Source organism: Manis pentadactyla, chromosome 3 (assembly GCF_030020395.1).
Source record: "Manis pentadactyla isolate mManPen7 chromosome 3, mManPen7.hap1, whole genome shotgun sequence".
Taxonomy (NCBI): Eukaryota; Metazoa; Chordata; class Mammalia; order Pholidota; family Manidae; genus Manis; species Manis pentadactyla.
Genome location: NC_080021.1, coordinates 78,024,319 through 78,048,254, shown reverse-complemented (window position 1 = coordinate 78,048,254; position 23,936 = coordinate 78,024,319). Strand labels below are relative to the sequence as shown.

Here is a 23,936-nt window from a genome sequence, read left to right as displayed (position 1 = left end):
TGCGGAACCCGGGGCCGGAGACACTGACCGAATAGGAAGACTGGCAGAACTTGGCCTCGCCTCCCGCGAACTTTCACAACTGTCGAGCGGTAAATGTGGCGTCCTGCGCGCTCGTGGCCTCACTGACCGCGCCAGGGACCACGCCCCTCTGGCGGGCGCCTCAGCAAATCCCCTCCCAGCCATCCGCTGTCGATTGGTAGCGCCTGCACTGCGTGCGCGGAGCTCGATTGGCGCTGCCTGTGGGGGAGGGGCCGCCGCCGGCTGGGTCTGTGAGGAAGGCCTAGGCCCTGGCCTGCTGTGCTGGGCTCGCCGGGCGCGAGGGCGCGCGGGCTGCTGTCCCTTCTGCCCGTCCCAAACAGGCCAGGCGCGGGGAAGACCTGCCGGAGTCATGGAGGACGAGGTGGTCCGCATTGCCAAGAAGATGGACAAGATGGTGCAAAAGAAGAACGCGGTGCGCTCGGCGGGCGACGCGGGCCGGGAGGGAGGCTGGGTGTACGGAGGGGGCCAGGCTCTGTGGGCCCCGGGCCGGCTGAGGGGACTCTGGGCCCGCCCCCGACAGCACCCGGCACGGGAAGCCGGCGTGGCCCGCGCCCGCGTCCTGCTGACGGCGGCCGCTGCGAAGTTGTGCGGTCCGACGGCCGCGAGCGTTGGGGCTGCGAAATCCTTCGTTGTTGGTACAGCGGAGTATGCCTCATCGAGGCATCCTCTCCTTTTATTTTCAACTTTTCGTGGTAAATCCTCGCTAATTCAGGTTAAAAGTTGAAAGAGTACAGAAAGGCTTCACTGCTTGAAAGTATATTATTTTTTCCGCGATCGTTGGCCAACAACGAGAAATAGTATCAGATAGAGGTGTGTGATGTGTTTTAGACGTCAAACTGGTAAATCAAAATGTAAAATACCTGGATCTTATTTTTGAAGAAAATTTACACGCTTACTTAAACTACGTTACCTTTTAGTTTAGCAATTAAACAGGTAAAGTATGCAGGTGAACTTGGCAAGTTGCTAAACATTTTCAAAGAAGTGGATCTTGTTAGGTGGTAGTGTGCAAAAGAGCTGTGATAAAAGCGCACACACCAACTCGGGTGTGCTGATAGATGGACTTGGGACAAATGTTATTGCTGGTTACTCTCTACGTGGTTTACGGTTAATACGAGTGGTATTATCTTATTACTGATAATGTGAACATGTTTTCTTGTGGTTTGTATGAGGTCTTACAGTTTCCGCATTTTTGTCCACTTTGTGTGTGCCTCTCAGTCTCTTGATACACACATCTGTTTTCAGCTTCTTCCATGATTGTCTTCACCTGAATATGTTCACCATGCTCAGCACATTTTCTGTATCAGTGTATCTGAAACAACTTATTCTCAACTGTGAAATAAATTCCACGTCAACCTAATGTGAATGAGAAAAGGGATCCTCTGATCTACAGCGCTTTATAGAGTTACAAAGCATCTGTGCAAAATTGTTTAAGACTCACAGCATAACTGCTGTATCCATTTTACAGAATAAGAAACTGAGATTAATTGTTCACCTACTTAAATTAACTACTGTGCAATTTGGAGTAGGCCAGGATTCAGGTTTTTACTGGACGACATGCCAGAGCAGAAAGTAGTGTTTGGCATGGAATTCTTAGGACTTCTAACAGTCTGTCCCCCTTTTCTTTAACAGGTGCATTACCCAGCATGTAATTTCATGCACTGTTAATCTATATTTGCAATTTTGGCCTTTTAAAGTATTTCTTGTTTGTTTTCTGTTTCAGACATTACCTGTGCTATTTATTTATCCTGTTGATAAGAGTCTTTTCATTTGGTATTGCAAGTGATGAGTTTTGGCCGAACATTTCAGTTACTTTGTTTTAATGGGAAAGTTTTTTTCTTTGCCGGAGATCCCTAAGCTCCCACAGTAGATGGTCCTAGGGAAAAAGGCCATGTATTGGTTAATTTTTTTTTCTCTAACCGGGAGTATCTTTTAGTCATCTAATGCATTAGGTGTTTGTGTGTTACCTTTCCTTAGATGTTATAGATGTAATAGATGTTTCCTAAAAATTAGTAATTCCTTCATGGGCAAGTTTTGAGAAGACCAGTTTGTATCTACCTGGAATTCTCAGTTTATAAATATGTAATGAGTCTGGGGATCAACGAGGATAAACTCCACAGATAATCCTCACCTTTCATTTTTCTTCTCAAATCTCGTTTTTTAAATACTTCAAAACTTCACCAATGTGAAAATGCCCCCCCACCCCCCAAAGAAAGGTAAAATTTACTTGCTTTTTTACTCTTTTTTTCTTCTCCCTTTTCCTGTGGTACAGAAATCTAATAGGCAAATGCGATGAAGAGAAAAAGGAAATAGTTTGAATTGACTCTACCTCCCCACCCTCCAAAGCACATCATCAACCCACAAATAGCTTTTTTAAAGTGTTCATTAATGTAACAGAAGTTGTTCAGGGGGTTGTAGCATTATTAGATTTGTTTCTTTTTGTGGTTTTCAGATTTTCTCTGTGAGCTATTTTTAATATTTTTATAATGTGAATAAGTAAACTGAAAAATAACAGTTTTCCTGTGAATTGGCAAGATTAAGTACTGTTATTGGATATTGTTTTAATAAACCACAGGTGTTGCATATAAGATACAGTAAACACAGCCACTATTTATTAAGCCAGCATTTCTGCTCAGTACTTACCTACCTTATCTTATTATTCTTCATACAGTTTTGCAGAGTAAGTTTTATCCCCCTTCTAAAAACAAAGAAACTAAGTATTTAGCTTTAAAATTATGTGATTGTCCTAAGCCAAATAGCTGGAAAGTGACCAAATGAAGATGTGAATCTAAATTTGTTTTACTCCAAAGCCCAGGAGTACTACTCTGTCAACCATGTCTTTCTGTAGAAGATCCCTCGCTGTGTTTTTGAACTTTGCATGGTACAGTTAAGTGAGTATGAGAACAGGAAGTAAGGGTATTTGCTGTTCTGGGGCAGACAGGTTTTCCTAAGTACCTAGCCAATATCCTGACCCTAGTGTTGCCCTACCTACAATGTTGCCCAGAGGGTATACTTGATTTTAAACAGTATTAGCAGTTTTAAAAGTGCATACCCTGAAGCCATGGTGAACTACATAAATTAGTTCCAAATTTTCAAATATTAGTTGTTCTTACTTAGCTTTTTTTGTGGGGCGGGTCATTTTGACTTGATGTCAATAAGCAAGTCTGACTCCTAATCTGGGTTCGAATCCTGGCTCTTCTGAACTTTAGCTGTGTGATTTTAGGCAAGTTCCATAACATCTCTAAAGTGTCATGATGGTAGACTGGAGATAATTTAGTAAAGATTAGATGAATATAAAATTCTTGGCAGTGCCTAGGATATGATATGGTCTAAAAAACCTTTTGAGTCTTTGTAAAGGTCTTAAGACACTAGACTATAGAAGGAAGTGAGGTGACTTAAAATTTTCAAGTTATGGAGAGATTTTATGAATGATGTTGAAATTTTATTAAATTTAATTGAAACCTCAGGGCTGAGTAGAGTTAACTCAGAGGGAGAGAAATTGAATTAGGTGTTAGAATTTCCTAGGAATTGGATTACCTGAAATGTGTACATTTCTAAGTCTTATTTTACTTGGGGTGAAGTGAACACTTTGGTTTAGACTGATTAGCATAAATAAAAATTTAGAATGACCACACAATTTTTTATAACAGCTTTGGAATATATAATATACTTCACCCCTTTAAAGTGTACAATTCAGTGGTTTTTAGTATATGTACAGATTTGTGCAGCAATCACCACTGACTAATTTTAGAACATTTTCATTATTCCAGAGACCCATACCCATTAAGCCATTAGGTAGTCACCATTCCCCCCACCCTATCTACCCCCTCCCCCACCTCACCCCCATGAATCTACTTTCTGTCGCTATGGATTTGCCTATTCCAAACATTTTATGTAAATAGAATGTACAATATGTGGTCTTTTGTGACTGGCTTCTTTCACTTAGTGTTTCCAGGATTCATCCCTGCTAAAGCATGTCAATGCCTCACTCCTTTGTATTACTGAATAGTATTCCACTGTACTGATAGATATACATTTTGTGTATTCACTCATTTAATGGACATTTTGGGCTGCTGCCACTTTTTTGGTTATTATGAATAGTTATGCTAAGAACTATTCCTGTGCAACACTCAGTATGGACATATGTTTTTATTTCTCTTGGGTATATACCGAAGAGGTAGAATTGCTTGTCTTAGGATAACTATGCTTACCCTTTTGAGGAACTGGACAACCTTTCCAAAGTTGCATAATTTTACATTGTCCTCAAGTGTGAGAATTTCCAATTTCCAGTTTTACCACATCTTCATCAACACTTGTTAAGTCTTTTTGATTATAGCCATTGTTGTGTGTGTGAAGTGGTATATCATTGTGGTTTTAATTTGTATTTCTCTGATGGCTAATGATGATGAACATTTTTCATTGATTGTTGGCCATTTGTCTATCTTTGGAGAAACATCTGTTCAGATTATTTGTCCGTTTGTAAATTGAGTATTTGTATTAGTGAGTTCTGATAAATCTTTATATTCTGAATACTAGACCCTTATCAGAGATGGGATTTGCCTTTATTGTCTTTCATTCTGTGGGTTGCCTTTTTACTCTTGATAGTGTCTTTTGATGTGCAAAAGCTTTTAATTTTGATGAAGTTGAATTTATAAATTTTTTCTTTTGTCACCTGTACTTTTGATTTAGAATAACTACAAATTTGAGGTGATGTACTAAAATTACAATTCTAGTTTAAGTGATGTTGCTGAACTGTAACTCAAATAAAAATACAACATCTTAATTTTTAAACCTCTAAATCTAATAATTCTTACTAAGAAGTATTTGAGTTGATTGAACATTAATAATGCACACTTAAAAAGCTGGTTTATGGCTCTTTGAAAATATTGTTATGATAGAAATGGATAATTCTTTTTATAGCTTTGTATCCCTTATCCACCGTCTCCTATGTGTCAAGCACTCTATTTTGATACTTCATCTGTGTTATGTTACTTCATTTGACCATTTTTATTGAGATCAGTGTATTATGCTCACCTACATATAAAGAAGCTGAAACTTGAGAAGCACAAATAACATTGCCCAGATCTTATCATTGGGAAACGACTGCATGGATTTGAATCTAGATCTGTCATATATGTAGCCCATATTCTTAACTGTATATCCCATATTGTTCTCTCCTTCTTATGTCTCCTTGAAGAGAATATTTGTATCCTATACAGTTTTCTGTATATGGGGTGCTCAAGACAAGTTTGAATATCATGTTTTGTAAAAGCACTTGTTTCTGATGACAGAAGTACCAATGATGTAATAAAGTAGTGTGATAGCTGTTGTTTATTTTTCAGCAGGTACTGTGAACTAAATTTGACTCTGGAAGTTAAGGTAGAATCTTTCTTTCTCTTGCATCATTATCTGTAGGAGATGCTGCAATCTAATAGACTTGACCTTTAGAGGCAGGTGGTGATTGGGAAAGGATAGACTATAGGATTCTTGTTTGGTAATGATATTTCATCACCTGAAGACACAGAGCAGAACTGCCACCATTGGACTTGTGGAATGAAATGAGTGGTGGAAGGATCAGGAGACTGTAGTTCGTATTCTTCTGTATTACCCATCAGTTGGGCAAGCCGCTTTCCTTTTCTGAGTTTGTTTCTTTCTTTGTATAATTGAGGGTTTGATGTAGATGCTCCAAGATTTGTTAATTTTTAAATTCTCTGATGTCAGAAAGGGTTTGTCTTGCTTACTTCAGCATAGAGTAGAGCTTGGCACATAGTGTTCATGAGTATTGAGAGGCAATACGTGTAAATCTTAACCTTTTTCTATTTAGTAATCATGTGACCTTGTCCAAGTTTGACTTATCTGGACTTTAATTTCCTCATTTGTAAAATGGGGATAATAAGATTACCTGTCTCTTCAGGGTTTATTATGAAGATGAAATAAGATAATATATATAAAGTATTTAATGCAAACCTTAGCACTAGTAACACTCAAAGAAGTTTTTGTTACAAATTAGTATACTATCATCTGTTTTTTGGTTTTTTACTCAATCAGATCATCATAGTTGTTTACTTCTTAAGATCTGTTATTGAAATACTCATCTTACTTGGTTAGAACACAATTGAGAAAGATTGTAGTTTTATCCCATGAGTGTTTAGTTTTTTTCCCTCTATAGCCTGTATCTCTGTCATAATATAGTCCATGTTCTTAACTGTATATTCCATGTTGTACTCTTTCTTACATCTTCTTGAAGAGGATATTAGCATCCCAGTCTCACCAAAGACATCTCAGTAAAAGTGTGATGAAATTAATGCAAATCTATTGCTTCTACTTGGAAGATAACTTAAACTTTATGTCACATTGCCAGTGTGTTAAAGAATCGACTTTATATGTGACAGACAGTAGTACTATTTAAGCCTAAGGAGACCTGCTTTTTAAGGGACTCCTAAAAGTGTGATTCTTTTTCTTTTGTTTTGATTGATCCTAATAGGTCAGAAATGGATCAGAAAGTCCATGGACACATTGATAGAAGAAAAATGTCCGTCGAGACATTGATAGAAGAAAATTGTCCATGATAGATTTGGAATATAGGTCTAAAACCTCCTAATCAAAACTTTTATAGAGTCTAATATATTTGAGAATTCCAAATTTTTCAGATTTTATAAAAATGGTGTGCTATATACCCAATGTATTACATAACATACTCAGTGAGAACTAGGCAGTTCCCAATAATCAGACATTAACATTTCTGTAGTGAAATGCAATACTCTCATATTAAGTGGGAGAAATTAAACATAAATGGCTTTACATCTGTTCAGATTAGGTGCTGCTGCCAAATGAGTTTATGGAAAATCTGTGAGAAATCTTACGGTTTTCAAAGGTTTCTGTTTTGGGGATTTGTAGATAGGGGATTGAAGACCTCATTTGGTCACAAAGATGTCATGCCTTTAGAAATTTTTGATTAATAGTAGATTAGAAGTCAAATGTTTTTCTTCTCAAACATAGTGTTCCACTATTTTGGGTTGTCTCTAAATAAAAATAATTTATAGAACTTTAGGATCAGAAGGGATCTTTAAGCAGCAAGTAATTAAAAACCTTCATCATAACCTGTTACATAATTTCTGTTGAATTTGTGAGGTACTGGGTTAAATTAAAATGATATATCTGTTTCCAGAAGAAAAATTAATACTTGTTTATTCTCCACAGCCATGTCTATTGTCTGTCAACTTTAGATGGAAAAATTATATGACTGGAAGCCTTTACTTGATTTTACATTTAAGAAATACAATGATACCATGAGATTCCATGCATGTTCCTTCCTTTGTGGTGCATAATGAGGGACACACTCTGGGGCTTTCTATTTTCTTGGGGTATGCTGTGTTTCATTGATTCCTAGGGTGCCTACTTTTCATATTTCAACATTTTGGAAAGCAGAATGAGTTATGCATATTGTTGGCCAGATGGCTGTTGGAAATGTTCTTTGACAGGCAGAATGTCAGACCCAGCCTCAACATTTGCAGAATGGGTGTCAGCAACTTGGAAGAAAATCTGAGAGACGTTAGTGAAGTGTGCTTTGAACCTTGAGGAAGTGCAGTGGAAGTGAAAAAAACTCCTAGCTCTCTGTACTGCAGAGCCAACTAGATAGAGCTAATGGCTTTTTAGCTGTTTTGTGAATTCTTTTAGGAGGCTCTGCATTACTAATGTTTTTGATACAACTTTTTGTGGGATGAAAACATGTTTGTTTATTGATGCTGAGTCAGTAAATAATTCATAAACACTGGACTCTGAATGCAAAGTAGTTTTAGAAATACCTTAACCAATTTGGTTTGCTTATATTTTTCTTTTTATATATGTAAAAGGTGATATTATGATAAAAATTTCTAAGGTCTAAAAGAATTGCAGAGGTAAACAACGATAACAAAAGACTGTCATAGTTTAATAGTTTTTTCTTTATTAGTGGTATAGAATAATGATATGGCCAAATATAGTACATTAAGTGTGTATATTAGACTAAATAATATGATTGATTAGGTGAATGTATTAGATTAGATAAAATATGATAGTTTAAATGAATAAGTATGAAATTGAAATATTTGGCCACAAGCTGTAGATGGTGCTGTTGCTTCTCATCTAAGTTCATTCCTCTTAACTTTAGGTGATTAATGGAATTCTTCCATGAGTCTTTGTTCTGTCTTCATTTACATGGGAGCCTTTGATTCTAGATGGACACTGGCAATGGATAGGCCTGTGAGCTTAACAGATTTTAATTCTGAATTTGCTTTCAGAATTTGCTTTTTTACTGCTTTGCAGGAACTGGTAGCAGCACTTTTCTTGGGGCAGACAAGTGAGATACAGGAACCCCAAGAATCCTAGTAAAGAGATGCGCGCTCCCACTGTCCTCTGTGTGAGAGCACTGGAGGTGCTGCAGCATCTTCCGGCCCACTCCCACTTCCTCAGGGTCGGCTCCTTCATCAGGCTCTGTTCTTGGAGATTTGGGGTGTGTTACACCACTACAGTAAGAAATTTATTTTACGTTTCTGATGCATATAAACAAGTATTGAAAATAAACTTTCACAAGACAATACTTGGTTAAGTGCTGGTCATAAATAGTAGATGGATTTTATGATCTAACTTGCAGCTCCTGTTTGGAAAACACTGCCTTCTTCCCTCCTCTCTCTTCGATTTATGTATCTATAAATCTCTATATATCTGCCATTCTCATATGAACAAATAAACTATAGTGAGTTGTGGCTAGGAAAACATAAATTTAAATCATTAGTCCTTGCTTTACTATCTGGGAAATTCAATATGAAATCATTTTATTTTGTAGGCTGGAGCATTGGATTTGCTGAAAGAGCTTAAGAATATTCCCATGACTTTGGAATTACTACAGGTATGTGCTCATATGTCATAGTGTTTGAATAGGGATGAAAACATGTTTGTTTATTGATGCTGAGTCAGTAAATTTTGATTCTAGATGGACACTGGCAATGGATAGGCCTGTGAGCTTAACAGATTTTAATTCTGAATTTGCTTTCAGAATTTTCTTTTTACTGCTTTGCAGGAACTGGTAGCAGCACTTTTTAAATATTTTTTTATATTGTTTTTAATACACAATTGTCATAAAATACTGAAACATTGTCAATACCAATATGTTTTTTGTATTGTCTTGTTAATGGTATAAATCATTATTAACTTACATTTTTTAAAAGATGGTAACATAAATCAATAATCTAATAAGTTACCTTATAGAAAAGTATTTCTTAAGAATAATAAACCTGAATCAGCAAGGTTGGCAATGAGAGTGAAATCTCTGTTTCACTCTGTGGACTCTTGGCCCTGATTTGATCTCCTGAGATTTCACTTGCTTGGTCTGTCATGGATAGCTGCTGCTAGAATGAAGTTAGCTTCAGGGTCATGAGGATGTTAGAGTATTTCTTCTCTCCTTCCTGGCCAACTGTGTACACAATCACATATCTAGTTAGACGTATAGATTCATTACTCAAGTCTTATTTTAATGTTCCATCAAGACTAAAATAAAATAATAAATTTTAATAAAAAATGTTGAAAAGGGAAGTAAATAGCAACATGAATCTGGCTAATCTACTACAAATTCCTTATTATCCCTGTGCCACCTTTGATATTTCTCTTCCAGTAAGTCAGAATTTAGGGAAGGGTGTTTGGGGGTGTGTACATGTTTGGGAAACAGTCGTATATTTATTTTCACTAACATCTAACTGGAATTGAACATTTCTTGCATTTTAAAAGTAATAAAGCACATTTGTATTAGCAATATTTATAACTGGAAGAAATCACAGATATCTTAACTTAGTATTACAGGTGTAGATGTATTGATACCCTTGTATAATTGATATACAATATATCAGGTGTACAACATAGTGATTTGATGTTTGTTTATGATCACTGCAGTAAATCTAGTTAGCATGTTACCATATGAAGTTACTAGAATATTACTGACTGTATTCCCTATGTTGTACTTTATATCTCCATGACTTATTTATTTTCTAACTGGAAGTTTGTTCCTCTCTATCCCCTTTACTTATTTTGCCCATCCCCCAACCACCCTCCCCTCTGGCAACTACCAGTTTGTTCTGTGTACTTATGAGTCTATTTCCATTTTATCTGTTCGTTTGTTTTGGTTTTTAGATTTTACATATAAGTGAAATCATATGGTATTTGTCTTTCTCTTATTTCACTTAGCATAATACCCTCTGGGTTTGCCCCATGTGTTGTTGCAAATGGTAAGATTTCATTCTTTTTATGAATGAGTAATAGTTAATTGTGTATATATAATACATCTTTATCCATTCATCTATCAGTAGATGCTGAGGTTGCTTTAATACCTTGGCTGTTGTAAATGATGCTGCAGTCAACATTTTGCATCAGTCTTTTCAACTTAGTGTTTTGTTTTCTTTAGATAAATACCCAGAAGTGGAATTACTGGATCATATGGTATTTCTCTTTTTAATTTTTTGAGAAACTTCCATGCTATTTCCCATAGTGGCTGCACCAATTTACATTGCACAAGGGTTCCCTTTTTTCCACATCCTTGTTATTTCTTGTCTTTTTGATACTAGCCACTCTCACAAGTATGCAGTGATATCTCATTATGGTTTTGATTTGTCTTCCCTATTGGTTAGTGATGTTGAGCATCTTTGCTTGTCTGTTGACCATCTGTCTGAAAAAATTTGAAATCTAGTTTTGTTCATTGTTATGGTTAGCTATTGTACCTTAATGCTAGGTCTTATTTAATGTTTTCATAAAGGAACATATATACTACTGTATCACAATTAACAAAATGGTTTGGTACTCTATGTTGTACAATTGGTTTTCTTTTCTTTTTTTTCTTTTTTATATGGAACGCTTCACGAATTTGCGTGTCATCCTTGCGCAGGGGCCATGCTAATCTTCTCTGTATCGTTCCAATTTTAGTATATGTGCTGCCGAAGCAAGCACTACAATTGGTTTTCTATGTGATCCTATGTATATATTTTCCTGAATCTATTGTTTTGGTATCATTAATCTACAATTACATGAGGAACATTATGTTTACTAGACTCCTCCCATCACCAAGTTCCCACCAACATACCCCATTGCAGTCACTGTCCATCAGTGTAGTAAGATGCTGTAGAATCACTACCTGTCCACTCTGTGCTGTACATCCTTCCTGTGCTCCCTCCCACATTATGCATGCTAATTGTAATGTCCCCTTTCTTCTTCCTCCCCCTCCCCCACCTTATCCATCCCTTCCTACCAATCATCCCCAGTCCCTTTCCCTTTGGTAACTGTTAGTCCATTCTTGGGTTCTGTGAATATGCTGCTGTTTTGCTCCTTCAGTTTTTTCTTTGTTCTTATACTCCACAGATGAGTGAAATCATTTGATACTTGACTTTTTCCTCCTGGCTTATTTCACTGAACATAATACCCTCTAGCTCCATCCATGTTGTGGCAAATGGTAGGATTTGTTTTCTTCTTACGGCTAAATAATATTCCATTGTACATATGTATCACCTCTTCTTTATCCATCTACTGATGGACACTTAGGTTGCTTCCATTTCTTGACTATTGTAAATGGTGGTGACATAAACATAGGGGTACATCTGTCTTTTTCAAATTGGGCTGCTGTATTCTTAGGGTAAATTCCTAGAAGTGGAATTCCTGGGTCAAATGGTGCTTCTATTTTGAGTTTTTTGAGGAACCTCCATACCGTTTTCCACAGTGGTTGAACTAGTTTACATTCCGACCAGCAGTGTAGGAGGGATCCTGTTTCTCCACGTCCTTGCCAACATTTGTTGTTGTTTGTCTTTTGGATGGTGGCAATCCTTACTGGTGTGAGGTGATATCTCATTGTAGTTTTAATTTGCATTTCTCTGATAACTAGTGATGTGGAGCATCTTTACATGTGTCTGTTGGCCATCTGAATTTCTTCTTTGGAGAACTGTCTGTTCAGCACCTCTGCCCATTTTTTAATTGGATTATTTGCTTTTTGTTTGTTGAGGTGCGTGACCTCTTTTTATATTTTGGATGTCAACCCTTTATCAGATCTGTCATTTATGAATATATTCTCCCGTACTCTAGGATACCTTTTTGTTCTATTGGTGGTGTCCTTTGATGTACAGAAGGTTTTCAGCTTGATATAGTCCCACTTGTTCATTTTTGCTTTTATTTCCCTTGCCCGGGAAGATATGTTCATGAAGAAGTTGCTCATGTTTATGTCCAAGAGATTTTTTTTTTTTGGTATCATTGATCTACAATTACATGCAAAATATTTTTACAAGGCTACCCCCTTCACCAAGTCCCCCCCACAAACCCCATTATAGTCACTGTCCATCAGCATAGTAAGTTGCTGCAGAATCCCTACTCATCTTCTCTGTGTTGTACAGCTCTCCCCGTGCCCCCCTCCCACACTACACTTGCTAATCGTAATGCTCCCTTTCTTTTTCCCTGCCGTTCTCCCTCCCTTCCCACCCATCCTTCTCAGTCTCTTTCCCTTTGGTAACTGTTAGTCCATTCTTGGGTTCTGTGAGTCTGCTGCTGTTTTGCTCCTTCAGTTTTTCTTTGTTCTTATACTCCACCTATGAGTGAAATCATTTGGTACCTGTCTCTCTTCGCCTGGCTTATTTCACTGAGCATAATACCCTCTAGCTCCATCCATGTTGTTGCAAATGGTAGGATTTGTTTTCTTCTTATGGCTGAATAACATTCCATTGTGTATATGTACCACCTCTTCTTCATCCATTCATCTACAGATGGACACTTAGGTTGCTTCCATTTCTTGGCTATTGTAAATAGTGCTGCGGTAAACATAGGGGTGCATCTGTCTTTTTCAAACTGGGCTGCTGTATTCTTAGGGTAAATTCCTAGAAGTGGAATTCCTGGGTCAAATAGTATTTCTATTTTGAGCATTTTGAGGAACCTCCATACTGCTTTCCACAATGGTTGAACTAATTTACATTCCCACCAGCAGTGTAGGAGGGTTCCCCTTTCTCCACAACCTCGCCAACATTTGTTGTTGTTTGTCTTTTGGATGGTAGCCATCCTTACTGGTGTGAGGTGATATCTCATTGTAGTTTTAATTTGCATTTCTCTGATGATTAGCGATGTGGAGCATCTTTTCATGTGCCTGTTGGCCATCTGAATTTCTTTGGAGAACTGTCTGTTCAGCTCCTCTGCCCATTTCTTAATTGGATTATTTGCTTTTTGTTTGTTGAGGTGCATCAGTTCTTTATGTAATTTGGATGTCAACCCTTTATCGGATCTGTCATTTATGAATATATTCTCCCATACTGTAGGATGCCTTTTTGTTCTATTGGTGGTATCCTTTGCTGTACAGAAGGTTTTCAGCTTAATATAGTCACACTTGTTCATTTTTGCTTTTGTTTCCCTTGCCTGGGGAGATGTGTTCATTAAGAAGTTGCTCATGTTTATGTCCAAGAGATTTTTGCCTATGTTTTTTTTTTCTAAGAGTTTTATGGTTTCATGACTTACATCCAGGTCTTTGATCCATTTCGAATTTACTTTTGTGTATGGGGTTAGACAATGATCCAGTTTCATTCTCTTACATGTAGCTGTCCAGTTTTGCCACACCAGCTGTTGAAGAGGCTGTCATTTCCCCATTGTATGTCCATGGCTCTTTATCGTATATTAATCGACCATATATGTTTGGGTTAATGTTTGGACACTCTATTCTGTTCCACTGGTCTGTGGCTCTGTTCTTGTGCCAGTACCAAATTGTCTGGATGACTATGGCTTTGAAGTTGGGGAGCGAGATTCCCCCCACTTTATTCTTCCTTTTCAGGATTGTTTTGGCTATTCGGGATCTTTGGTAGTTCCATATGAATTTTTGAACTATTTGTTTCAGTTCATTGAAGAATGCTGTTGGTAATTTGATAAGGATTGAATTGAATCTGTAGATTGCTTTGGGCAGGAGGGCCATTTTGACTATATTAATTCTTACTAGCCAAGAGCGTGGGATGAGTTTCCATTTGTTAGTGTCCTCTTTAATTTCTCTTAAGAGTGTCTTGTAGTTTTCGTGATATAGGTCTTTCACTTCCTTGGTTAGGTTTATTCGTAGGTATTTTATTTTGATGCCATTGTGAATGGAATTGTTTTCCTGATTTCTCTTTCAATTAGTTCATTTTTAGTGTATAGGAAAGCCTCAGATTTCTGTGTATTAATTTTGTATCCTGCAACTTTGCTGTATTCTGGTATTAGTTCTAGTAGTTTTGGAGTGGAGTCTTTAGGGTTTTTATGTACAGTATCATGTCATCTGCAAATAGTGAAAGTTTGACTTCTTCTTTACCAGTCTGGATTCCTTGTATTTCTTTGTTTTGTCTGATTGCCGTGGCTAGGACCTCCAGTGCTATGTTAAATAACAGTGGGGAGAGTGGGCATCCCTGTCTTGTTCCTGATCTCTGAGGAAATGCTTTCAGCGTCTCGCTGTTCAGTATGATGTTGGCTGTGGGCTTTTCATATATGGCCTTAATTATGTTGAGGTACTTGCCCTCTATACACATTTTGTTGAGAGTTTTTATCATGAATGAATGTTGAATTTTGTGGAATGCTTTTTCAGCGTCCATGGTGATGATCATGTGGTTTTTGTCCTTTTTGTTTATGTGGTGGATTATGTTGATGGATTTTCGAATGTTGTACCATCCTTGCATCCCTGAGATGAATCCCACTTGGTCATGGTGTATGATCTTCTTGATGTATTTTCGAATTCTGTTTGCTAATATTTTGTTGAGTATTTTTGCATCTATGTTCATCAGGGGTATTTGTAATTTTCTATTTTGGTGGAGTCTTTGCCTGGTTTTGGTATTAGGGTGATGTTGGCTTCATAGAATGAATTTGGGAGTATTTCCTCCTCTTCTATTTTTTGGAATACTTTAAGGAGAATGGGTATTATGTCTTCTCTGTACGTCTGATAAAACTGCAGTATATCTATCTGGCTTGGGGGTTTTGCTTTTGGTTAGTTTTTTGATTACCACTTCAATTTCGTTGCTGGTAATTGGTCTGTTTAGATTTTCTGTTTCTTCCTTGGTCAGTCTTGGAAGGTTGTATTTTCTCGGAAGTTGTCCATTTCTTCTAGGTTTTCAAGCTTGTTAGCATATAGTTTTTTGTAGTATTCTCTAATAATTCTTTGTATTTCTGTGGGGTCATCATGATTTTTTTTTTCTCATTTCTGATTCTGTTAATCTGTTTAGTTTCTCTTTTTCCTTTTATAAGTCTGGTTAGGGGATTATCTATTTTGTTTATTTTCTCAAAGTACCAGCTCTTGGTTTCATTGATTTTTTTTCTATTGTTTTATTCTTCTCAATTTTGTTTATTTCTTCTCTGATCTTTATTATGTCTCTACTTCTGCTGACTTTAGGCCTCATTTGTTCTTCTTTTTCCAATTTCGATAATTGTGTCTTTAGACTATTCATTTGGGATTGTTCTTCTTTAAATATGCCAGGATTGCTATATACTTTCCTCTTAAAACTGCTTTCGCTGCGTCCCAGAGAAGTTGGGGCTTTGTATTGTTGTTCTCATTTGTTTCCATCTACTGCTTGATCTCTATTTTGATTTTTTCATTGATCCATTGATTATTTAAGAGCATGCTGTTAAGCCTCCATATGTTTGTGAGCCTTTTTACTTTCTTTGTACAATTTATTTGTAGTTTTATACCTTTGTGGTCTGAGAAGTTGGTTGATAGAATTTCAATCTTTTTGAATTTACTGAGGCTCTTTTTGTGGCCTAGTATGTGGTCTATTCTGGAGAATGTTCCATGTGCACTTGAGAAGAAGTGTATGCTGTTGCTTTTGGATGTAGAGTTCTATAGATGTCTATTAGTTCCATCTGTTCTAGTGTGTTGTTCAGTGCCTCTGTTTCCTTACTTATTTTCTGTCTGGTGGATCTGTCCTTTGGAGTGAATGGTGTGTTGAACTCTCCTAAAATAACTGCATTGCACTCTATTTCCTCCTTTAATTCTGGTAGTATTTGTTTCACATACATTAGTGCTCCTGTATTGGGTGCATATATATGTATAATGGTTATATCCTCTTGTTGGACTAACCCGTTTAATCATCATGCAATGTCCTTCTTTATCTCTTGTGACTTTCTTTGTTTTGAAGTCTATTTTGTCTGATACTAGTACTGCAACACCTGCTTTTTTCTCCTTGTTGTTTGCATGAAATATCTTTTTCCATCCCTTGACTTTTAGTCTGTGCATGTCTTTGGGTTTGAGGTGAGCCTCTTGTAAGCAGCATATAGAAGGGTCTTGCTTTTTTATCCATTCTGTTACTCTGTGTCTTTTGATTGGTGCATTCAGTCTATTTACTTTTATGGTCATTATTGAAAGATACGTACTTATTGCCATTACAGGCTTTAGATTCGTGTTTCCGAATGGTTCAAGGGTAGCTTCTTTACTGTCTAGCTGTCTAACTTAACTCTTATTAAGCTATTATAAACACAGTGTGATGATTCTTTATTTCTCTCCCTTCTTATTCCTCCTCTGCCATTTTTTATATGTTAGATATTTTATTCTGTACTCTTGTATTTCCTTTAACTGCTTTTGTGGATAGTTGATTTTATTTTTTGCCTTTAGTTAATATTTGGTTGGTCTGCTTTCTTTGGTGTGATTTTATTTTCTCTGTTGACATCTATTTAGCCTTAGGAGTGCTTCCATCTAGAGCAGTTCCTTTAAAATATCCTGTAGAGGTGGTTTGTGGGAGGCAAATTCCCTCAAGTTTTGTTTGTCTGGAAATTGTTTAATCCCTCCATATTTAAATAATAATCGTGCTGGATACGGTATGCTTGGTTCAAGTCCCTCTGTTACATTACATTAAATATATCATGCCATTCTCTTCTGGCTTGTAAGGTTTCTGTTGAGAAGTCTGGTGATAGCCTGATGGGTTTTCCTTTGTAGGTGACCTTTTTTTCTCTCTCTGGCTGCCTTTAATACTCTGTCCTTATTTTTGATCTTTGCCATTTTAATTATTATATGTCTTGGTGTTGTCCTCCTTGGGTTCCTTGTGTTGGGAGTTCTGTGGGCTTCCATGGTCTGAGAGACTATTTCTTCCCCCAGTTTGGGGAATTTTTCAGCAATTATTTCTTCAAAGGCACTTTCTATCCCTTTTACTCCCTCTTCTTCTTTTGGTACTCCTATAATGCAAATATTGTTCCGTTTAGATTGTTCACACAGTTCTCTTAATATTTTTTCATTCCTGGAGATCCTTTTATCTCTCTCTGCCTCAGCTTCTCTTAATTCCTTTTCTCTGATTTCTATTCCATTAGCGGCCTCTTTCACCTCATCCAGTCTGTTGTTAAGTCCTTCCAGAGATTGTTTAATTTCTGTATTCTCCCTCCCTACTTGCTCCTTTAGCTCTTGCATATTTCTCTGTGAGTCCATCAGCATGGTTATGACCTTTATTTTGAATTCTTTTTCAGGAAGATTGGTTAAATCTATCTCCCCAGGTCCTATCTTGGAGGTTGTCTGGGTAATTCGGGACTGGACCAAATTCTTCTGCCTTTTCATGGTGATAGACATAGCTCTAGGCAGGTAGCACGTGTGTCAGCTGGGAGAACAAAGTCCTTTCCTGTTTGCTGGTCACCTTGACCTTCTCCGCTACCTGTGTAGGTTACCTGCGCTCCTGGAGCAGCCTCCGGATTAATCCCCTAAGCTCCCATGGGCACGGTCGCTGTCAAGGTAGCCTAGAGCCCTGCGGGGAGTGGCAGGCGCCCCAGGTGTGCTCTCCTGCGAGAGCAGCAGCCTTTCAGTCTGGCCTCGGAAGTTGCACACTGGGAGGAGATTCTGGGTGGCTGCTGGGGGCACGGGCACTCCCGGGATGCTCAGCCGCCACCACAGATTTGCCCGGCCACTCCCAGTCTGCTCTGCTGATGCCTTGGGCGTGCACGGCTGCTCCCCTCCAGGGGTGCAAGCGGCTGCTCTCAGGCTACTGGGCTGCTGTGTTGGAGGCCACGCCGGCTGGGGGAACGACTGGCAGACTGCTTATCGCTGTGAGGGGCTTCAGGGCTGCGTTGCGACCCAGGGGACTGGGGCACCTGGTGTTCGTCAGGATTTGTAGCCTGCTGGGATGAGTGTGATGGGACGCTTCCATCCAGCTGTTAGGCCCCTGTCCCTTTAAGACTTTCAAAAAGCACTTGCTTTTCTTTTGTCCCAGGGGAGCCAGTTGCAGGGACCTGCTCGCAGATTTTGCTTTTCCGTTTCTCTAATATCCAGCACACCATGCAGTGTGTGTCTGCGTTCCCAGTATGGATTACTAGAGCTGGTTGTTTAGCAGTCCTGGGCTTTTACTCCCTCCCTGCGCCGACTCCTTTCCTCCCGCTGGGGAGCTGGGGTTGCGGGAGTGCTCACGTCCCCCTGGGCCGCGACTTGTATCTTACCCCCTTCGTGAGATGCTGAATTCTCGCAGATGTAGATGTAGCCTGGCTGTTGTACTGTATTCCCTGGTCTCTCTTTTAGGAATAGTTGTATTTGTTGTATTTTCAAAAATATATATGGCTTTGGGAGGAGAGTTCTGCCCTACTCACACTGCCATCTTGGCTCCTCCCCTTAATCCATTTTTAAAAGTATTCTGAGAAGGATTTCATAAGCTTCAGACTGCCAAAGAGCACCATGGTGCAAAAAAAAGGTTAAGAACTCCTCCTCTAAGTGTAGGATCCAAGGAAGAGAAAGGACACAAGTTGTTAAATCCTGTCTTCTCAGTTCAGATATCCTGTCCAAGGATCAGTTTCTTTGGCAAATGAGCTTTGGAAATAAACACCTTTCAGACAATACCTTACCACATAGGTGTGGCCTTGTCCTAGCAGACCTTTGTGGGCATAACCACACTGAGAACAACATCATAATCCCAGTATTTATTTAGAGAAATGGGTAGCATTATAGAGGGTGTGGAGTTTGGTAGGGCCATTGTTTATAATGTACCTTTGATTTTTTTCATATGCTTCCTTCCTTGGAAAGTATGTATTTACATAACAAATATTTCAGTTTTTATTAGGGTTAGAAATTGTGTTGAAGTTACAAAGATGAATGAGATATGGTCTTTTTCTTTCTTTGAACTTTTAAGTCTAGTAGAGGAAAACTGACATGTAAACCAACAGTAAGATACAGTTACCCAGATAGAAATCTATATAGGATTCATTTGTTGGAGGTAGGTCAGGAAGAAACACAAAGAGGTTTACTCCTTAATCTGATTACTTAATTTGGGAGGCTCAGGAAAGCCTTTATGTAGGCAGTAACCTATAAACTGAGTCTTAAAATATGAATAGATTGTCCGTAGGCAGATAGGACTGGGAAGGGTATTCCAGCAGTACGAAATGTGAAGTTGAGGTAAAGGAAGGCAGGTCAGATACAGGGCTGAAGACTTAGGCAGGCGTGCAGAGTCCCGTGGAAAGGTATGGGGCAAGAGAGTACATGACCAGATTTGCAGGGTGGAAGAAGCAGGCCGACTTAATGAGTAATACAGGTACTCAGGGAAGCAGTGATGAGTACTTGCACTAAGGTAGTAGCGATGAAGGTGAAGAGAAGGGGTAACTGCTACTGATGGAAAACTACAGGAATTGGTAGCTGTCTGGATGGGGGTGAAGAAGGAGGGATTTAGGATGACTGAGATTTTTGCCATGGTGACTGGGTAGGTGGTAGACTGAATAGTACAGCCAGATTCCAGAAAGATTACATGGTTAGGATTGGGATAAGAAGGAAATAAACGTGGAGGTATGAAGAGATAAAGGATAGTTTCAGATACATTGGGTTTGAGTTGCCTGTTAAACAAATAGGTATAGATGTCTGAGAGGTAGTTGGTATATATTCTTGAGCAGTGCTCTCAAAAAGATCTTCCTGCAATGATGGAAATGTTATATATCTGTGTTGTCTAACATGGTAGCTGCTAACCACATGAGGCTATTGAACACTGGAAGTGTGATTGGAGAACTGAATTTTAAATTTTATTTAATTTTAATAGATTTTAATTTAAATTAGAAGTTGATTTAAATGTGTAAAAAGGCTCTAGACTGTAGGAGAAAGGACAGGTTTGGGAAATAGTAGGGAGCTAATTGGCCTAGTGGTAGATTAGAACCTTCAGGAAGAAGAGTAAACAGTGTTAGGATGTAACAGATTGGTTAAATCACACGGGAACTAGAGTCCATTGGAGTTCCAGTTAGACTGCTGGAAACTTTCAGTAGAGTGATAGAGTAGAAGGCTAATTAGTATGGATTGGAAATGAGAAATTAAGCGGGAAGACAAAATACTATAATAGATTTGGCTAGTTTTATAAATTTTTATATACAGCAGAATATTCATTCAGTAGTTGGTACGAGCCTGCCATGTACTAGGTATTATTCTACATGCTGAATATAGTCCAATTCCCTGGCCTCATGGAAGTTAGGGTGAAAGTAAGTAAACATAGTTAAATAGGGCTGTTTCTTAACAGCTTTACTGAGATAAAATCCATATATCATGCAATTCACTCATTTAAATTGTACAATTCAATAGTTTTTAGTATATTCAAAGAATTCTGCTACTATCACCACAATTATGGAACATTTTATCACCTCAAAAAGAGATCACATACCTTTTAGTAGTCATTCCCTATTTCTCTCCAGTTGGACCAGCCTCCCCTTCTTCTGCCCTAGGCAACTGTTGATAAGTCCGCTTTTTATCTATAAATTTACCTCTTCTGGAGATTTCATATAAATGAAAACGTACAATATGTGATCTTTTGTGTCTGGCTTACACTTAGCATAGTCTTTTTTTAAGGTCCCTCCATGTTGTAGCATGTGTCAGTACTCCATTTATGGCTGAATAATATTCCATTGTATGGGTAGACTATATTTTATTTGTCAGTTGATGGACATTTGGATTGTTCCCACTTGGTTAGTATGATTCATGCTACTGTGCACATTATTTACTAGTTTGTGTGTGAACATGTTTTTGTTTTTCTTGGGTAGATACCTAAAATAGTGGAAATGCTAAGTCATCTGGTAACTTTATGTTGAACATTTTGAAGACCTGTCAGACTGTTTTCCCAAGTGGTTGTACCACTTTACATTCCCAGCACCACAGCAAGTAAGTGCATTGCCCATCTTTCCAGGGTAATGTCTTTCTCACTATATACCTGGTGTTCTGTAGAAACTAGGTAGCCAACCACGGGCAAAGGCACACATTTCTGTGTCTGGAATTCGTGATGTATAGTTTATCTCAAAAACTTTCATAGGTCCTGAAGTCAAGAAGCCTGTTTAACTCTATGATTCCTAATATTATTTGAGCATAAAACAATTTTTTAAGCCTGTTACATCTGCAAATCATTGTCTGCCAGTTTTAGGAAAAATCCAGAGTCTAGGGGATTCTTAGAGACAAATCTAGACTTGGTTATCCAAGTAAAATAGCTTCTGAATCCTTTCCTGCCTGCTTTCTTCTACTCTTCCCAAAATACTTCCTAAAAGGGGAAAAAAAGCTTACTCAAATCATTGTTACGGTATCTCAGCAATATCATTTCTTACTATTCTATACTGGATAGTCTCTTCCTTAGATAAATGTGTTTATTACAGATTTCTGTATTTTCCGTAGGGTTTTCTTAGGCTTTAAGCAGAAACTCATGGACTTTTTAGTGATTAAAACATCCTATGATAATTAAGGAGCAGTTAGTCACCTTACACAATTTGTGCATAATCTCCTTAGAACTTTGCTTGCTTCTGACCACCTCCTAAAATTCAGTTTCCTTTGCCAATCTGTGTCAGTCCCAAGTTTCAGAACTTAATTAGTACCTCATGTTTTTTTCTTCATTCACTCGAAAAGTAGGTTTACTAGGTGGTGTGGTGAGGTTGAGGATGGTCATGAGGAAGAGCCGGAAATGGGTGCTGGAGAGGAAGAGCTTCAGGGTCAGGGTCAGCAAGTGAGCCCTGACACTCGGTGTGGCTGCCGCAAAGACATACCCCGCTTCTGAGCCGCCGGCTGCATCCAGTGGGGCAGGTCCAGGCCCACACAGTTGTGAGATGTACCATTCAGCCCAGGCTCTTGATTCTGTAAAGTTTTCCATATTGAAGTACCTGCTTCATTAGCTGACAAAATGGTGTTTTCTGAAAAGTTCTAAAAGTATTTTCTTTACTAAAAAAAGTTGTGAGAGTATCTTATTTCCTAAGAGCAACGAATCACTTTCTGTGGGGGTAAAAAACCAAAAATATTAATGCCATTATTTTGGGGATTTTAGAATGGTGGAGTCCCCTTGTTCTTCTGTTGTAGAACCTTATAAGACATTCCAGCCAAACCCATATTCTGATTCTTGAACAAAACTTCTGTCCGGAATCTCTTTGTTGAGAGGGTTTGAATAATTTAGAAGGAAACCTTAAGTACCCATTTATTTTTCTGCCTTTAAGTTTACAGCAGGGATTCTCTCCTTTTATTTCAACATTCACAATTCCTTTTGTTATTTTTTTCTTCCAGTGACCATATGCTTTGAAAAATTGTCTATTAATAACCTGAAGTTAACTAAATAATTTACCATTTTTTATCATCCATAATTGGCCTGTTGCAGCATTTTTGTTTGAGCACAATTTGAAAACCATTGATGTGCTGACAAGAGCATGGATTTTGGAGGTGAACAGACCTGGATTAAAATCCCAGCTTTGCCAATTAGTAATGATCTAAATGCTGGGCACGTTATTTATTAGTACTTCCAATCTCTTCATCTTTTAAAAAACAGGCGTAACAATGTTGACTTTGAAATGTTGTTAGGAAGATTAATGAATATGGATGCTCCCAGTGTGATCCTGGGCACATAGTATTACCACATGTTAAATTATCTGTATTCCAGGAAGTCCATTTTAATAATCTGTGATTATATACTGGTGTGGGGGGAAAAATGCTTTTTAAGCCTCCAAAGATGGTAATATTTGAGTGGGCATCCTCATTACAAGTTGGTAGCAGCTGGTCTATGAAGTAATCTAGAGGAATGTGTAAAGACATGTACATATATTAGCACTTCTTTTATACACACATTGTTTAGCCTTCCTTCTTAATAAATACACATTTTTTTGGTATCATTAATCTACAATTACATGAGGAGCATTATGTTTACTAGACTCCCCCCATCACCAAGTCCCCCCCACATACCCCATTACAGTCACTGTCCATCAGCTTATTAAGATGCTATAGAATCACTACTTGTCTTCTCTGTGTTGTACCACCCTCCCCATTAAATACACACATTTTTAATTTTATTCTTGCTTCTCTTCTGTGGAAGATTGATTTCATTTTATTAGTTAACCAGCCTTACTGTAATAACAAGTCAAATGCCCACAGATGTCAGTGATAAGAACCTGGGTATGAGTTCATTGTTTGATCTGAAAATGTAGGTATCTTTTAAGTCTATAATAGAGTGCTTTAAGAATTCAAATAATTGAAGCTTTTTTCTATTCTAAAATGAAAGTAGGCATCTGAGTAGGAAGAAAATGACACAATAAATGGTCTCAAATAAAATTGCTTGTACAGATTTCTTTGTCATTGCTTTGCAGTCCACAAGAATTGGAATGTCAGTAAATGCCATTCGCAAGCAGAGTACAGATGAAGAAGTTACATCTTTAGCAAAGTCTCTCATCAAGTCCTGGAAAAAGTTATTAGGTATAATTAATCTTCCTTTACATATATTTATAATGTTCTGGTTTTTTCAAACATTTGCTTGTGTTTTTTTTTTTTCCTTATGAATATAGAGGTACTGAAATCATTGCCTTATTATAAGAGTGAGGGATGTTAGTTTGACCTTGATGGTTTTGCTTGTTAAGCTAGTCAAATTTAGCTTTAATGTCTGCCAACACTTATAGCTGGATTGCTTCTTTAAGTAGGAAGATAATTTTTTCCCAAGGGGAAGGTTGTCATAAATGTTTGAAAATGT

General features: G+C 38.0%; 1 protein-coding gene and 1 non-coding gene across 5 annotated transcripts in view; one reads left to right on the top strand and one right to left on the bottom strand.

Moving 5' to 3' along the window:
• Nucleotides 1-239: 239 nt before the first annotated feature.
• Nucleotides 240-23,936, top strand: part of TCEA1 (transcription elongation factor A1) — a 49,059-nt gene continuing 25,362 nt past the window's right edge. The window contains exons 1-3 of one of the 4 annotated variants that reach the window (XM_036878906.2): nucleotides 240-451; nucleotides 8,861-8,923; nucleotides 23,560-23,665. In XM_036878906.2, the coding sequence (XP_036734801.1) occupies nucleotides 389-451; nucleotides 8,861-8,923; nucleotides 23,560-23,665 (232 nt within the window). In that variant the 5' untranslated portion in view covers nucleotides 240-388. Of the gene's footprint in view, nucleotides 452-671; nucleotides 732-8,395; nucleotides 8,528-8,860; nucleotides 8,924-10,468; nucleotides 10,504-23,559; nucleotides 23,666-23,936 lie in introns of those variants that run through there. The other 3 variants (XM_036878908.2, XM_057498051.1, XM_036878909.2) reach the window with 3 other exon arrangements.
• On the bottom strand, nucleotides 10,901-11,007 carry LOC118908924 (U6 spliceosomal RNA). The gene has a single exon (XR_005023428.1). It is a non-coding gene; the product is annotated as a U6 spliceosomal RNA (small nuclear RNA).